The 17668-nt window shown below is 43.0% G+C and overlaps 1 protein-coding gene across 2 annotated transcripts in view; it reads right to left on the reverse strand.

Annotated features, from left to right (window-relative positions):
• LOC135546032 (rap guanine nucleotide exchange factor 6) overlaps nt 1-17668 on the reverse strand; it is an 82059-nt gene that overhangs the window by 15725 nt on the left and 48666 nt on the right. For both annotated transcript variants that reach the window (XM_064974110.1, XM_064974109.1), the window contains exons 3-4: nt 15753-15809; nt 8468-8551 (exon numbers count right to left, since the gene is read on the reverse strand). In XM_064974110.1, coding sequence (XP_064830182.1) covers nt 8468-8551; nt 15753-15809 — 141 coding nt within the window. The remainder of the gene's footprint in view (nt 1-8467; nt 8552-15752; nt 15810-17668) is intronic.

Consider the following 17668-nt stretch of genomic DNA (forward strand, 5'->3'; position numbering starts at 1 on the left):
CGTAGGAATTCTCCCGGCATGTTGACGGACATCATCTCCCCTGCTCCGGCGGCCTCTATTTGGCATTCCCGCGTTACACAACACCCTGGGCGTCTGGAATGTCATTCCATGCCATTCCACAAACACATCGCCGGCCCCCCCGTCTGTGGCCCCCAAGCTACATAGACTCCCTGGTAGGTTGGGCCACATCAAAACCCCTGCCCTGGACTGTGTGAACTGATCCTACAGTGGGGTCTCCACACTACCCTTAAGCCCTTTAACCAGGAGACAGGGAGGGATGGCTTTTTTAAATTCTTTTTTTTATCATCCATGGCCCATAAACCAGACAAACATTAAACCCCTGGTTATACAACACTTTCTGTGCTTGGAGGTGGTGAAGCCAAAGGAGGTGGGCGGAAGGAGCGCCTTTGAAAACGCGACCAGGAAAGGAATAGTTTATAGAATCCAACCAACCAGCGGCTAAAAAGAAAGTTGGATGGTTAGAGGGCATCAAAAGGTGCCGAGAGTCAGATTACTTTTTGCCCTTCCAACGCAAACAAATAATGTTTGGGCACACAGACGTCCCGAACTGGAAATAGCCGCTGACATCCCAGCAAAGAATTCACGAGTGACTTGTGACTTTCGCTTCCCGAAATATGACTTGACGATGCTTGAAATGGTGCCCGGGAATATAGCCGAGTGCCTCAGAAACTTTACAAGACATCAATGATGCCTACAGCCTACTCAACACACAAATTTCCCAAAACATACTCGAAGGTATAAGGGTACATTTAGTCAGTTTCCCTCTCCAAGTTTTCAAACTGATGTATAACCTTCTCGACCTAACAAGTCTCTCTTGTGAGCTGAACGGGCGGAACAGTTTGCTCGCTAACAATACCAAAATAAAACATTAAAGAGACCCCTTGCATTCCTGACATCGTTCATATACTCAAATGTTTTATAGCGACCAGCTCCCTTGCTGGAGAAGTCAACATTCCATCTACAACCTTTCTGCTGTGCTGTTACACTGTTACTCCTGGGGAACACATGCTCTCAGATTCACACCCAGTGCTTAAGAAAAACTCAATGGATACTTACCCCTTGATTATAAACTCAAAAATCCTTCCTCAGCCTAGAACTAGTCCTGGAAGTGTAGCTATATCCAGTTCAGGAAGTTCTGATCAATCCCAGCATTTCGCTCCGCTTACAGTCGCACCCTCGTGCTGGTGTTTGAGTGAGTGTCGGAGGGTGTGTGTGGAAGCTTCTGTCTGCCTCTTTCTGGCTACGCTGTGCGGACAGCCAACATTCCAGAGCACAGCTCACTTCATTTCAGCTACAACCTCCCAGAGCACGGCAGACAAAACAGGAGTTTGGCCAGGGGTGGGGTGGTGGGAGTGAAAGTGAGATGGTGACCCTTGCTTCCCCCACACCCTGCGGACCGTTCACACGAACCCTACGAGTGGATTGTGCAATACAGCACTGTTTTGGTCCTGGTTTTTGTCTTAACCAAGTGTTTAACCCACAACCAGGTTTTGATTCACTGGTTGAAATCAACAAGGTTGCTAATAGTTATGCAGTGTGGTGACAAATCAGCAAATTATGTACACTACATTACCAAAAGTATGTGGACACTTGCTTGAACATCTCATTTCAAAATGATGAGCATTAATATGGAACTGGTCCAACCTTTTTTTACCTTTATTTAACTAGGCAAGTCAGTTAAGAACAAATTCTTATTTTCAATGACGGCCTAGGAACAGTGGGTTAACTGCCTGTTCAGGGGCAGAACGACAGATTTGTACCTTGTCAGCTCGGGGATATGAACTTGCAACCTTTCGGTTACTAGTCCAAGCTCTAACCACTAGGCTACCCTGCAGCCCCAGGCTATAACAGCCTCCACTCTCCTGGGAATGCTTTCCACTAGATGATGGAACATTGCTGCGGGGACTTGCTTCCATTCAGCCACAAGAGAATGTAATTAGGCCTGGCTCACAGTCAGCGTTCCAATTCATCCCAAAAGTGTTCGATGGGGTTGAGGTCAGGGCTCTGTGCAGGCAGGTCAATTTCTTCCACACCGATCGACAAATAATTTCTGTATGGAACGCACTTTGTGCACGGGGTCATTGTCATGCTGAAACAGGAAAGGGCTTTCCACAAACTGTTGCCAGAAAGTTGGAAGCACAAAAATGTTTAGAATGTCATTGTATGCTGTAGCATTAAGATTTGCCTTCACTGGAACTAAGGGGCCATGAAAAATAGCCCCAGACAATTATTCCTCCTCCAAACTTTACAGTTGGCATTATGCATTGGGGCAGGTAGCGTTCTCCTGGCATCCATCAAACCCAGATTCATCCTTCGGACAGCCAGATGATGAAGCGTGATTCATCATTCCAGAGAAAATGTTTCCAGTAGACGCTTGGCATTGTGCATGGTGAACTTAGGCTTGTGAGCGGCTGCTTGGCCATGGAAACACATTTCATTAAGCTCCTGAAGAAAAAGTTTTTGTGCTGAAGTTGTTCCAGAGGCAGTTTGGATCTCGGTAGTGAGTGTTGCAACTGGGGACAGACCGCTTTCGCGGTCCTGTTCTGTGAGCATGTGTGGCCTACCACTTTGCGGCTGAGCCGTTGTTGCTCCTAGACATTTCCACTTCACAATAACAGCACATACAGTTGACCAGGTCAGCTCCAGCAGGGCAGAGTTAATGAACTGACTTGATGGAAAGGTGGCATCCTATGACCGTGCCATGTTGACGGTCACGGAGCACTTCAGTAAGGCCATTCTACTGTCAATGTTTGTCAATGGAGATTGCATGGCTGTGTGCAATTTTATACACCCGTCAGCAACAGGTCCGGCTGAACTAGCCGAACCCACTCATTTGAAGGGGTCCACATACTTTTGTACAGTATATATAGTGTACCTCAAAACAAGGGTTGGGCAACAACATTGCCTTAGTAACAATAAAAAAAAATTGTTCCAATGGTCAAGTTATTATGCAACTCCCACAACAGCAAAACTGGATGAATGTGCCAAGTCTGTTCTCCTGTCACAGAGTCGCCATTGTATGTCTTGCAGAGGCTTTACAGAAGTTCATCAGACAAAGGCACGACCGGTTCTCAATAGGAAATGACTTAGTGGGTAAAGGGTTGTGTCCCAAATGGCACCATTTTCCCTATTGAGTGCACTACATTTGACCAGAGCCTTGTGGGCAGGAGTCAGTTACACACAATAAGGTTTAAAGTGTGGGTGGTTTGCTAAAGTTCAGGTGATAATATGGGGAAGTGACGACAAATCGAAGGGGAAACGTGATCCATGAAGAGTAAATATAGGGCACGGCATCCATTAACCATTTCGAGCTCTGCTGGCTAACTGTGTTATATTAATCAAGATATACAAAGTTAATCCTAAATGGAGATGCTCAAACCACCTCCTAAAAGAAATGAAAGGCTACAAGAATTAAACGAGCGATTTAGCAAGAGATTTCAGATTTGGACAGAGGTGGAGTGGACATCAGGAAAACATAAAACCCCCAGCGCTTGTACAAGTCAACATTGCTCAACCTTTACTTTTTCTAAAACACAAATAGATTGTGACGCTTTTGACATTTTGCACGTGTCGAAATATATGCCAGCCAAAACATTTAGAACATACTATTTATACCCAAACAAATTATTCATTGTCTTTGATTTCACGTAGACCCTCATTTAAATAGGGCAGACTGCTCTTGTGATTCTTCATTTAATGACTGTCTGAGTCATCCTTCTGAGAGAGAGAGAGACAGACAGACCGAGAGAGACCGAGAGAGAGACCCACACAGACAGAGAGAGACAGAGAGAGAGACAGATATAAAGTGAGACAGACCGCGAGCAAGAGAACATGAAAGAGTAAGAGAGAATGAAGGTGCAAATGAGAGGAGAGCGTGAATGAGAGTGAGCGATTGAGTGAGAGAGGGAGAGGGGAAACTGGATAGAGCAGTAAGTGTGAGAGCAAGAGCGAGAGACCCAGATTGAGAGAACAAGAGAGGCTGAATGCATATCAGCTTCTCCCAACATGCCTGGTGGTATTGAAGTGAAGAGTGGGGCCTAGGGCTGTTGCGGTGGACTGTATTACCGCCACACCGGTGGTCATGAGTCATGAAGACAGTCAAGTTCCACGTGGCCGTTTAGTCACGATTATTAGGCTTCTCCAAGCTCTGCTGCTGCTGATGGTCATTAGTAGCCTACCAAACGTGCTAACTGCCTGGTACTCCACGTTCTATTGTCTCTCTAATCACTCTGACATCAATACAAATGTAATCGAAAATCCAATCAAACACTTCATGAGAGCCCATGAGCTCATGTTGCGCAACATTTCTATCGGCTATGCAATGGAGCGAGAAAAGAGAGTGATGTCCTCTTAAAAAGAGAATGATACTATAGGCTTGGCCTACAATATTTATTTCTCAACTTTCCTAATATTAAGCACATTCCTTATCTTTACAACAGGAGTATAGCCTACGTGGCTGCCATAAAAATGAACCATGAGAAAAACGTCCTCCATTCACTGTTTAAGTACAGAGATGACACGTATTTTTTTGCCTGCCCCGATACAGGTGCATGATAATGGTCCGTTCTAAATCAAAACTAATTTCACGCATAGAGTGGGGCAAAAAAGTATTTAGTCAGCCACCAATTGTGCAAGTTCTCTCACGTAAAAAGATGAGGCCTGTAATTTTCATCAAAGGTACACTTCAACTATGACAGACAAAATGAGAGAAAAAAAAGAAAAGAGAAAATCACGTTGTAGGATTTTTTATGAATTTATTTGCAAATTATGGTGGAAAATAAGCATTTGGTCACCTACAAACAAGAAAGATTTCTGGCTCTCACAGCCCTGTAACTTCTTCTTTAAGAGGCTCCTCTGTCCTCATTACCTGTATTAATGGCACCTGTTTGATGCCCAGCAACAGCCCCAAAACATCACTGCTCTAGAGGAGACCTGCATAGAGGAATGGGCCAAAATACCAGCAACAGTGTGTGAAAACCTTGTGTGTCATTGCCAACAAAGGGCATATAACAAAGTATTGAGATAAACTTTTGTTATTGACCAAATACTTATTTTCCACCATAATTAGCAAATTAATTAATTTTAAAAAATCCTACAATGTGATTTTCTGGAGAATTTTTTTTCCTCATTTTGTCTGTCATAGTTGAAGTGTACCTATGATGAAAATTACAGGCCTCTCATCGTTTTAAGTGGGAGAACTTCCACAATTGGTGGCTGACTAAATACTTTTTTTGCCCCACTGTATATGATTTAGTATATGTAAAAACAAGATTAAATAAAGAATAGTCTGATGGGTGCCAATTTTAGCCTATCACTTGTGAATTATATACTATCACCTGTGAATGATACCCACTTTAAAGGCAAGAAACGATGCCTTTTTTTGTGAATTTTTCTAATCATAGTCACCTCATGAAGCCAAGCCCATAGGCCTGTATGTTTTGATAAGGTTTGTATCACAACTAAAGTGGCCTTCTTTAACTTTTCTTCTTTTACCTTCTTAAAATGAAGCACATGTATCCGCTTTACAATGGGAGTGGAGCGTAACTGGCATAAATACTGTATGCAATGCGTGAGTTTCAAGTTTGGGGGAGATCATTTTCACCATAATAAAAGCATTACATGCATAATTGCATTTGTGGTCACTTTTGATTCATAATGGTGTTTTCCCGCTAAGGGAACATTTGCACTTAAAGCCTACTGCCTATTGCTCATTGCAGGGGCTATTATGTGAAAAAACCGCCGAACATTTTAAGCTAAGCGTTCTGATCTGTTGCGTCAGCCTCGTTGCATTTGTAGAACAACTAACGTTACATTAACAACAAAATTAAGCATATAGGAGTACCTATTTTCTTTTTAACCACTCAACACAGAGAAAGGCACAATATCCATTCAATTTTATTCAGCTTTGTTCATTTGTATTCTTCACATAAAATGCCATGGAATTCTAAGCAAATCTTGTCTGCTAAATGAACTAGTGTAGCCCACAGCAATATGGCATAGCCAGATCAGGACCTAACATAAGGACAACTGCCACAGCCCTAGTGGGACCCATTCCACTTAGTCTTTAAAAGCTCCAGGAACTCCCATCGGGGGTCTATTCAAGTTCATCGTGTCACAACCAATACCGTCGCCGGTACCATGTTAATGGACTGGCAGTACCGAACGCTGATTGGCTGGTTCCTGGCCTATGACAGCGTGTAAGGTTACGTGATGATGACTTATCATGCCATGACCTCTTGCGGCCTGCAATCAGATTGATGAGCGGAATAATTTCTATTGTGGGTCATCAAAAACTCTTCAGTCACTCTTGCTTTGGACGCGAGCCATATGCTGGTTGGCTGTTATGGAGAATTGATGTGCGTCTGTATATTTGGGAGTTGCGTGCACGCAATGCATACTGACCAAAAAAAACACACGATTCACAAATGATTAAAGTGCACGCACACACTAGTAATTCCAAGATGTACATACAGTATCTTTCCCTGCATGGTTTGTAAAGATTGGGCTGAAACAGCATAGTTCTGAAAACAAGTGGGTTCATATTCAACCCATATAGCTCCTCCTGCATGACTAAGTGCATCTCTGCATGGTGCCTGAAACATTCGCTTAGTAAACATTTTCAGACCCCTTCTCCCTAGTGGTTGCATCTCAAGCATTAAAGTGTAATCTGCCAATATCCTCCAATCCTTCGCACACTTTCACCTTGAAAAACGGAAAAGGGGGAGTCGCCGTCTGAGTTCTGACAGTTTGCTCCACTATGAGTGTCGTATGACTGATACAGACCCTGCGCTATGGGAGAATAATTAGTGCTAAGCTTCTAAAGTCGCTGGTGTATACAGCTTGTATTGCCAGTCTGTTACATAGAGGAGCATTGTTTCAAGAAACCCACAGGCAGGAAAGTGAATCCCATGTGAAAGACTGGATCAGTTCACAGAGTTGATTAATTTTGACAAAAATTACAGTCAATTACAGAACATTTCAGGTGTTGACCATTGTTTTATTCACTTGTCTGCACCTATAGTGCCTGTAGTCTCGCACATACAGCCCTACTCCGATATAAGACTTGCCTGGCTACTCATCCACATCGCGCCAGATAAAAGGTCACGCCCACTAATGTACAGTTGAAGTCGGAAGTTTTAAATTCACATTTAAACTCAGTTTTTCACAATTCCTGACATTTAATCCTAGTAAATATTCCCTGTCTTAGGTCAGTTTGGATCACCACTTTATTTTAAGACTGTGAAATGTCAGAATTATGGTAGAGAGAATGATTGATTTCAGCATTTATTGATTTCATCACATTCCCAGTTGGTCAGAAGTTTACACACACTCAATTTGTATTTGGTAGCATTGCCTTTCAATTGTTGAACTTGGATCAAACATTTAGGGTAGCCTTCCACAAGCTTCCCACAATAAGTTGGGTGAATTCAGGCCCATTCCTCCTGACACAGCTGGGGTAACTGAGTCAGGCTTGCAGGCCTCGTTGATGGCACACAACATGGCACACAACACACACATGTCGATATAGGACTCGTTTTACTGTGGATATAGATACGTTTGTCCACAAGGTCCTTTGTTGTTGCTCTGGGGTTGATTTGCACTTTTCGCACCAAAGTAAATTAATCTCTAGGAGACAGAACGTGTCTCCTTCCTGAGCGATATGACGGCTGTGTTGTCCCATGGTGTTTATACTTGCGTACCGTTGTTTGTACAGATGAACGTGGTACCTTCAGGCATTTGGAAATTGTTCCCAAGGATGAACCAGACTTGTGGAGGTCTACAATTTTCCATTTGAGGTCTTGGCTGATTTCTTTTGATTCTTCCATGATGCCAAGTTAAGAGGGACTGGGAAGGTAGGCCTTGAAATACACCTCCATTGACTCAAATGAATCAGAAGCTTCTAAAGCCATGACATCATTTTCTGGAATTTTCCAAGCTGTTTAAAGGCACAGTCAACTTAGTGTATGTATGTAAACTTCTGACCCACTGGAAATGTGATACAGTGAATTATAAGGGAAATAATCTGTCTGTAAACAATTGCTGTAAAAATGACTTAGGACATCTACTTTGTGCATGACACAACGGAATTGACAAAACTATAGTTTGTTAACAAGAAATTTGTGGAGTGGTTGAAAAGTTTTAATGTCTTCAACCTAAGTGTATGTAAACTTCAGACTTTAACTGTATCTTCTCCACAACAAGTCTAGATTTGCTTCCTTCCCGGCAACTTATCGAATGCATACACATTCAAACCATTCCGACTCGTCCCAAAAAACGATTTGCGTAATTTTGACATCAGCACAGACAACTTCTGGGATAGCAGGTTCACTGATGTAATTAAATTAAATTCAGGCAAATACTTATAAGACACCCTCGGGTCAAAAACATGATTACAAAATGGTGGACAATTTGATCAAACACAGTATCAACTTGCTGTTGTTCGTACCTGCTTCTTGGCAGGAACATGGACTCCTTGATGAAGACGGACCCGGACAGTAGAATAAACCAGCAGCTTCCAACGTCATCCGGGCTGTGAAAGAGAAAGACAGAATTGAACACTTGAATCACATATCCAAACCCGCCCACACCCAAGTGAAAACACAGACAGCATGCTACAGTGAACTCACACTGACCCTAAACAGTTCAGCTCGCTGTCAAGTTATTACAACATCGAAGATGACACACAGTTGTCCAGCTTCCAAATCAAAACTGTCTAGTTGGCATTTCCAGTGAAGATACTGTCAGGTTTGCAGTTTAAAGTAGCCAGAAGCACCAGAGGACTACATTACACTAGCGAATGAGGGAGGAGTCAATAATCTAAAGAGAGGGTTTTCCGACAGAGAACCATGGCTTGCCAAGAAAACGATTCAAACAATAGTTCCAACACAAAACCGCCCATTGATAATGAGGAAGTGCAGATCTAGGAGGAAACACCAGTACAGGCAACACTATTGTTCCTTCTTCTAAATGGGGCCTAGGAATGGGTTCGACTTTATTTTGAGGGGATGTTGGCTTAGCCATATGAGTTCACACGAGACCTCAGTTCAATGGACACTGGTTTTCACCTTCCTATGGGCCTAGTCCCCACCATATGAAGCTATAACAAGGAATAGACTTGTGCTTCATCATCACAGTTCAGTCCTACAGCAACTACAGAGTAGACTATGCTATTGCTGTTCAGAGTAAGCGCAGTCTGCCGTGCATTGTTCATGTGCTTTTAAAGTGCTTGTCTTGCCATTGGACTCCCTTTAAATCCAGTGCTAAAATCGGCCAGTTGTGTATAACTATTGGTCAGCGCGTTCACCAAGTCCCACCAGGGGAGGGCGCTGAGAGGTCGTCTGGAGATCAATCAAATATGGCACGCCCAAGGTTTGTGTCACACTCATATTTAGAGAGGAGGGATAGATGGGGATAAATGAAGGCCCAAACAAACAGACAAGCACATTGCACACTCAAGTGCACATGTATGTGCACACATGTGAATTTCATGTACATCTATACACACACACACACACACACTTTAAAGACTTTATTTGAATCCACAAGTCACATCTGAAAAGGACTCAAACATTTCGAAGGTCATTGATGCAAGAGCACATAAGGAATCAAAAAGCACCTTTTCCTCCACACAGCTCGGCTGCCCATAATGGCCGAAACAGAGCAATACCTAGCCAGTTGTTTTTCAATCTGAAGGCCACATATGATAAGCCTACATATGTGCACACACACACACACACACACACACACACACACACACACACACACACACAGATTCTCTGAGAAACAAAGTAGTCGCCCCATCCCCCTCCTTCCTTCTCTCCACACCTTCATTCTGGAGCTAATGAGGCTGAGTATAGGACACCGTACTGACGCAGCGTGAATCCGCCTTCCCTTCCTCTTTCCATCCCTCCATCTCCCTCCCTCGGCTTCCATTTTCCCTCCTTTCCACCGATGCACTCGTTGCCCCCTTCATCGTCCCTCCTCTCCTCCGTCGCAGTCGCAAATGAAATGTTCAATTATTCATCGCTGGCTTGCAGAGGCGCTCCCTTGCTCCTTGTTGAGGGGAGGAGTGAAGAAAACTAAAAAAAAAGTAGAAAAAGACAAGAAAGTCTAATGCGCCATGAAGGCTTGGCTGATCCGGGTCACGTGCATTTTTTTTTGGGGGGGGGGCGATCGTAGGGAAAAGCACTTGGCGACAACAAGCCTGGACCACCTGGAAGCATCTAGAAACAGGGTCTGTTAGAAGCTGGAGAGGCAGTTGTTTAACCATCAATATTTTTTTACGAGACATAGGCTTCCTTATGAAATTACGTTGATCAAATGATGTTGGAGTGGGGGGGCAAAACAATGACCCGACAACATTTCTAAAAGGGGTGGGTCTACTAAACTACAGTATAGTGTACACACTGCGCATTTAAAGTGTGCTTGATATGATGGCTCTAAGTGCAGAATATTGTTAGCCCCAATACTGACGTGACTCTCCCGGTGCATGCTCCATGTGCTTTACAAAGTGCTTATTTTACCATAGGGCTCCATTTAAACCCAGTGCTAAAATCGGCCAGTCGCGTGTAACTATTGGTCAGCGCGTTCACCAAGTCCCACCAGGGGAGGGCTCTGAGAGGTCGTCTGGAGGAAATCAATCGATGGCAAATATGGCACGCCCAAGGTTTGTGTCACTCACACATGTGGAGAGGAGGGATAGATGGGGATAAATGAAGGCCCAAACCAACAGACGAGCCCAAATGTACACATGTGAACATACAAGTACATCCATATAGACACACACACACACACACTTTAAAAGACTTTATTTGAATCCACAAGTCACATATTACATCATAAAGGACTCAAACATGCCAAAGGTTGTTGATGCAAGAGCACTTAAGGAAACAAAAAGCAAATTCTTCTCATTCACAATCAATGTATTTATAAAGCCCTTCTTACATTTGCCGATGTCACAAAGTGCTGTACAGAAACCCAGCCTAAAGCCCCAACAGCAAGCAATGCAGATGTAGAAGCACGGTGTCTAGGAAAAACTCCCTTGAAAGGCTGGAGCCTAGGAAGAAACCTAGAGAGGAACCAGGCTCACAGCTAGGCTGCCCATAACGGTCGAAACAGCGCAATATCAAGCCTGTTGTTTTGCAACCGTAAGCCTATGTACGTCTGAACTCTGAACAGTCTGAACTCTCACACAGACAGACACACAGAGAGGATGGACCTTACAACAGAATATTGTTAACCCTAACACGACTCTTCCCAATTCCTACAGAGACCATCACTCTCATTGAGATTAATCAGTAAATCATCAGTTGACACATTGAATCTGCCTTTCCACACCCATCTTTTGTTTTGTCCTTTACAGTGGTATTTCTCAGAAATAATATATATATATATATATATATATATATATATATATATATAGATATATATATAGATATTTAGTTTACCATCTAGATTTGCACATACAGAAATATGTAAATGCAATGGTCCTAGAACAGAGGACGTAAACACCATGCTCCCTACGCGTTGCCTGGATGTAACATAACATTTTTCCCCAGTGGTTATCCCTAATCAGATGACCTTGTTTCCAGAGGCAAGCGGCCACGTTCCCAGCTGATTACAGTAGGACCCTGGTGGGAATAGGAGCTGGGGTGGGGGAAACTTTCCGACAGCTGCGTGTGAGTGCTGCACACACACACACACACACACACACACACACACTGGGGAAGTTAGACACGCATGGATACATAAGACAGACAGACAACACATCAGGGAAGAGGAATGCCCAGAGATGAGGACTGCTGGAAGGTATAATCAATTCCCGTCAAGTGAAATACTCTGGGTTTAGGAACTGTGATGTACTAAGATGGCGGTGTATTGCCTGTGGCACGCACACTATCAACCTCACTTTGGCGTTTCAGGTTTGGACAGAATTGGTTTGGATGTGAGAGGGGAGTTGCTTAGCCTTGTAACAATTACAGTTCTTAACCTCCCAATCCAAAATGTGCCGTCTATGCCTTGATCTCAGGAACTGTGCAATTAGAGCTGGGACAATACCAGTATCACAATATATTTTGTGGCAAAGAATGAAAACATGGCAAATGGCAAAGAATGAAAACATGTTGTGTGCTTTAGCTTGGAAAATAAGTAACTGTGACTCTGGATGACAACATAAATGTTGGTTTCCAACATGTTTTCCTAAAGAAGTTAAACCCGCTTTGTGTTTTGTTTCCTTGCCACGATACTAACGAGTGTCGCCGTACAGGTATTGTCCCGGCCCTACGGGGTTTACCTTAAAAAAGGGGCCACCAGTACTTCTATCTTAGTGTTTGGCTTGAATGCCTCTGAGTCCCCAGGTAGACAGAATTCATTGCTAAAAATAGAAAAGGAAAAAGGAACCACTACAGCTAAAGATCCTTAATGAGATTCTCCACAGGGGGAGACTGTATCTGATATTCCCACTGTTTGTTCCCAGTACTTATCCAGGAAGAACCCCAGTCAATGTCTACAAGAGGAATCCCCTACCCTGCCCAATAATACTCATGCAAGCATACATACTCCGTACACATTACCACAGGCACGCGTGCGCTCGTTCACACACACAATTTAAAAAAAAACACATGTAAGCGTGGGTAGAAAGAGAGTGCTGAAAGCGTCTCCACACTAGCCTCAAGCTAGCAGCGGGGGGAACCAGACGCCCCCTCTCTCCACTACTACTTTTGGCCAATGGGAGAGCATACAGTTGAAGTCGGAAGTTTACATACACCTTAGCCAAATACATTTATTCACTTGTCTGCGCCTATAGTGCCTGTAGTCTTGCACATATAGCCCTACTCCGATATAAGACTTGCCTGGCTACTCATCCACATTGTGCCGGCTCAATGTCACACCCACTAACATAGAGTTGAAGTCAGAAGTTTACATACACCTTAGCCAAATACATTTCAACTCAGTTTTTCACAATTCCTGACGTTTAATCCTAGTAAAAATTCCATCTTAGATCAGTTAGGATCAGCACTTTATTTTAAGAATGTGAAATGTCAAAAAGATAGAGAGAATGATTTATTTCAGATTTGATTTCTTTCATCACATTCCCAGTGGGTCAGAAGTTTACATAAACTCAATTAATATTTGATAGCATGGCCTTTAAATTGTTTAACTTGGGTCAAACATTTCAGGTAGCCTTCCACAAGCTTCCCACAATAATTTGGGTGAATTTTGGCCCATTCCTCCTGACAGAGCTGGTGTCACTGAGTCAGGTTTGTAGGCCTCCTTGCTCGCACACGCTTTTTCAGTTCTGCCCACAAATTCTCTATAGAACTGAGGTCAGATCTTTGTGATGGCCACTCCAATACCTTGACTTTGTTGTCCTTAAGCCATTTTGTCACAACTTTGGAAGTATGCTTGCAGTCATTGTCCATTTGGAAGACCCATTTGCGACCACATTTTAACTTCATGAATGATGTCTTGAGATGTTGCTTCAATATATCCACGTAATTTTCCCTTCGTCATGATGACATATATTTTGTGAAGTGCAGCAGTCCCTCCTGCAGCACAGTAACCCCACAACATGATGCTGCCACCTCCGTGCTTCACGGTTGGGATGGTGTTCTTCGGCTTGCAAGCCTCCCCCTTTTTCCTCCGAACATGATGGTCATTATGGCCAAACAGTTCTATTTTTGCTTCATCAGATCAGAGGACATTTCTCCAAAAAGTACAATCTTTGTCCCCATGTGCTGTTGCAAACCATAGTCTGGCTTTTTTATGGCGGTTTTGGAGCAGTGGCTTCTTCCTTGCTTGAGCGGCCTTTCAGGTTATGTCGATTTAGGACTAGTTTTACAGTGGATATAGATACCTTTGTACCCGTTTCCTTCAGCATTGTGATAGAGTGAATTATAAGTGAAATAGTCTGTAAACATTTATTGGAAAAATGACTTGTATCATGCACAAAGTAGATGTCCTAACTGACTTGTCAAAACTATAGTTTGTTAACAAGAAATTTGTGGAGTGGTTGAAAAATGAGTTTTAATGACTCCAACCTAAGTATGTGTGACCTTCTGACTTCAATCGTACGTGCGAGTGTGTGTACAACTGTGTATGTACGCGTAACTGTGTGTATGTATATATGTGTGTGTGTGTGTGTGTGTGTGTGTGTGTGTGTGTGTGTGCCCTCTGACTAGGGCATTCTAGGACAGCCCTGCTCTCATCTAATGAGGCAGCTCCTTGGCTAGGGCTAAACCCAATGGGGGAGGGGGAGGCTAAGAGGGTCTCTGTGAGAGGGGCTCCAATAACAAGACAATACTGGCTAATCTGCATTGTGTTTGTTTAAGCAACTCCCGCATCACTCTTAATGAGATACCGAGCCCGTCTCCTGCACACAGACACAGAGGAAAGAAGAGGGGCGCCGATCGGGATCTAGACCACTCTTGGCTTTTGAGGAAATTATAGGGTTAATTCATTGACCTTTTCCTCACCTTAAAGCCACTGTTGATAAAGCTACAACAAGTGATTTTCTATAAAGTTCATTATTTCTCTTCCGAGATATTTGACAACAGTTAAACCTCTCGATATGACGTAAGGCCTAAGACCAATTAGATAGGCACAACCACAGTATAGAACTTTTACCAACATAAATTACACAACAGCTACACCATTATGTCCATCAAATGAAAAATATAATCTCTCCACTGTTCGACCAAATTATACCAATGATACATTACCATTCTCTAACAATTAGATTAATAATTAACTACTCAAACAGCAAATTATACAAACATAATTTTAAAATGGATCATTACTCCTAGTCTGTCAATTGTCACTTATTTTCAGAGGACAATTCCCATCTAGAAGGGATATGGGAGAAGACTTAACTCTTAATGGAGTGGTAAAGGTAGTGTGGAGGATCTCTTTTGTGCACGCTCCCTTTGGAAACAAAAATCGAGTGTGAAATCACTGGGACTGTTCATCGTCAGGGTTGGGGGAAGCCTACTTGAGGGATTGGTGTGTGTGTGTGTCTGTCCGTTCTCTGGCTCTTGGCCTCATAACAGGATGTCTTGGGGCAAAGCAATGAGTGCCCCATGCCAACGGGAGACTGAACTGCGCCAGACGGGTCCTTCATTCTCATGCACCAAGATTGTGCACACACACACCATAAAAACACCACATGCACGCACACACATGCTCAAAAGCTCATACACATACATACAGAGGTGCAAAGCATTTCCATCCCTCTCAAGGCACATCAATATCTTATCTCAGTCTGAATTGGAAGACAGAACGCAAAGCATTACCTCAAATAGCCTTGCTAGCCAGGAGCAAACGATCCAAGACAAGCGATTTAGAAGCCATTAAATCTACACTTTGTCATCAATCCACAGCTCAATGACTTGTAGAGTAGGCCAAATTCAATTGTTCCGGAATACCTTGCAAGTCTCCGCTTCAGCAGTGCAGCAGAGTGGTTTAGAATCACTCCTAGGTAGCACTGAGAGGGTATCTGGTGACCACGTCGATGCTCACGCCCATTTGTTTTCATTAGAGTCAATTAAATCATTCAGCTCTGTGCTCTGCGGCATTGGGGGCCTAATCGCTGCATGTCAATAAGTTGGACTTTGATCATGTCTAGTGTAAAGGCATCTGGCAGAGAATATGTAGATATGATTTATTAAGAATGGATGGATTAAGAAAATGTGCACTTAGGCACACACACACACACAAAGCACATGGGTACTTACTAGTAGAGCACTTCATTGGCTTCGTGTCTTTCATAGCGCACTGTCTCACATATTATCCTGCAGGGAAGAAGGGGAGAGAGGAGAGAAGGAAAAAGACAACAGTCAGATATACGAGTTACCAAATACAATAGAACAGATGGATGGGTGGGTCCACGAAGTTCGGTTTCTTGAGTTATGTGCAGCGCACGACGGAGTTAACCTTTTTGAGAGGACAGAAATGTAACTATAGGTGTTTTAAAAAGTAACTCAATGGCCTACCGAGTTTGTGCAACTTTACCGTAATAAACAGCGATATCAACAACAAAAAAACACCAACTCCCAAAAATAGATTTGAGCATTTGTCATGCATGTTGTTGCTCAAGGATGCAAAACAAGAGTCACAGAGAACTAGCTACCGCAGAGGAAAACACATTCCTTTAATACAGACAGAAAATATCAAAACCTATCGCTTACTCCCATAGTTAGTGTGATTGTAGGGTAGTGGGATTTTTGCTAAAGGGTCAACATGTTTAAGACTGGCTGGATTGGTCTTTTCGACCAAAGGCGATGGGGACATTCTTTGGGAATCCGAAGGGCAAGCAGGGGAGGGGGGAGGGGGGGCTTGTGATGTGTGTGTGTGTGGGCAAGGGGGGAGCGAATGGGTCAAGTTGTGGAATGTTCTAGCAGGCCCGGGTCATGTGCTCTGGTATTGTTCCACAGCAGTATAATCCACATGTATCCACACATTGCCTGATGGGAACCGGCCCCAGACTAAGGACTGTTTGTAGAGTGGAGTGGACTCGGGTTGAATATTTTTCCCGGTATTTCATTTCTCCCAGGTAACCCACTATTTCCCGCCAAAAACCACAAGTGTCATTCTCAAGCATATAAATGTCTGAATTTTGATTAGAGCTTTAAATCAGCATGAAAATTCAAGCCTGATGAGCCATACATTAAGGTACATTTTATGAGCAAGACACATTTTGAGCCCAAGACAAAAAAGCCCAAAAGATTTTGCCGTTCTCCAGCACATGGATAGTACATTACGTACAACAACAAAAACATAAAAGCCCATCGATGTAGCTACGCTCTCTTGGGTAAAAAAAAAAATGAAACAAGCTCCAGTAGGCTAATCTTTGAGTGCAGACTGTATTACATTGTATTATATGGAATGGAATTACGCACCTCGTTCAAACCATGAAGCTGGGAGAGAACATGCAATGCTGGTGCAGTACATGCAGCCTTACAAGGTTACAATTACCTGATTAGAATTTTGAAATATAATAGAACCTATTTAACATGTTTATAATTAAGTCGGCTGACACATACATACCACCGTTCGAAAGTTTGGGGTCACTTACAAATGTCCTCGTTTTTGAAAGAAAAGCAATTTTTTTGTCCATTAAAATGACATCAAATTGATCAGAAATACAGTGTAGACATTGTTAATGTTGTAAATGATCATTGTAGCAGTAAACGGCTGATTTTTTATGGAATATCTACTTTGGCGTAGAGGCCCATTATAAGCAAACATCACCCCTGTGTTCCAATGGCACGATGTGTTAGCCAATCCAAGTTTATAATTTTAAAAAGGCTAATTGATCATTAGAAAACCCTTTTGCAATTATGTTAGCACATCTGAAAACTGCTGTCCTGATTAAAGAAGCAATAAAAGCTGGCCTTTAGACTAGTTGAATATCTGGAGCAACAGCATTTGTGGGTTTGATTAGAGGCTCAAAATGGCCAGAAACAAGGCACTTTCTTCTGAAACTCGTCAGTCTATTCTTGTTCTGAGAAATGAAGGCTATTCCATGCGAGAAATTGCCAAGAATCTGAAGATCTTGTACAACGCTGTGTACTACTCCCTTCACAGAACAGCGCAAACTGGCCCCGGTGCACAACTGAGCATGAGGACAAGGACATTAGTGTCTAGTTTG

Source organism: Oncorhynchus masou, chromosome 9 (genome assembly GCF_036934945.1).
Source record: "Oncorhynchus masou masou isolate Uvic2021 chromosome 9, UVic_Omas_1.1, whole genome shotgun sequence".
NCBI lineage: Eukaryota > Metazoa > Chordata > Actinopteri > Salmoniformes > Salmonidae > Oncorhynchus > Oncorhynchus masou.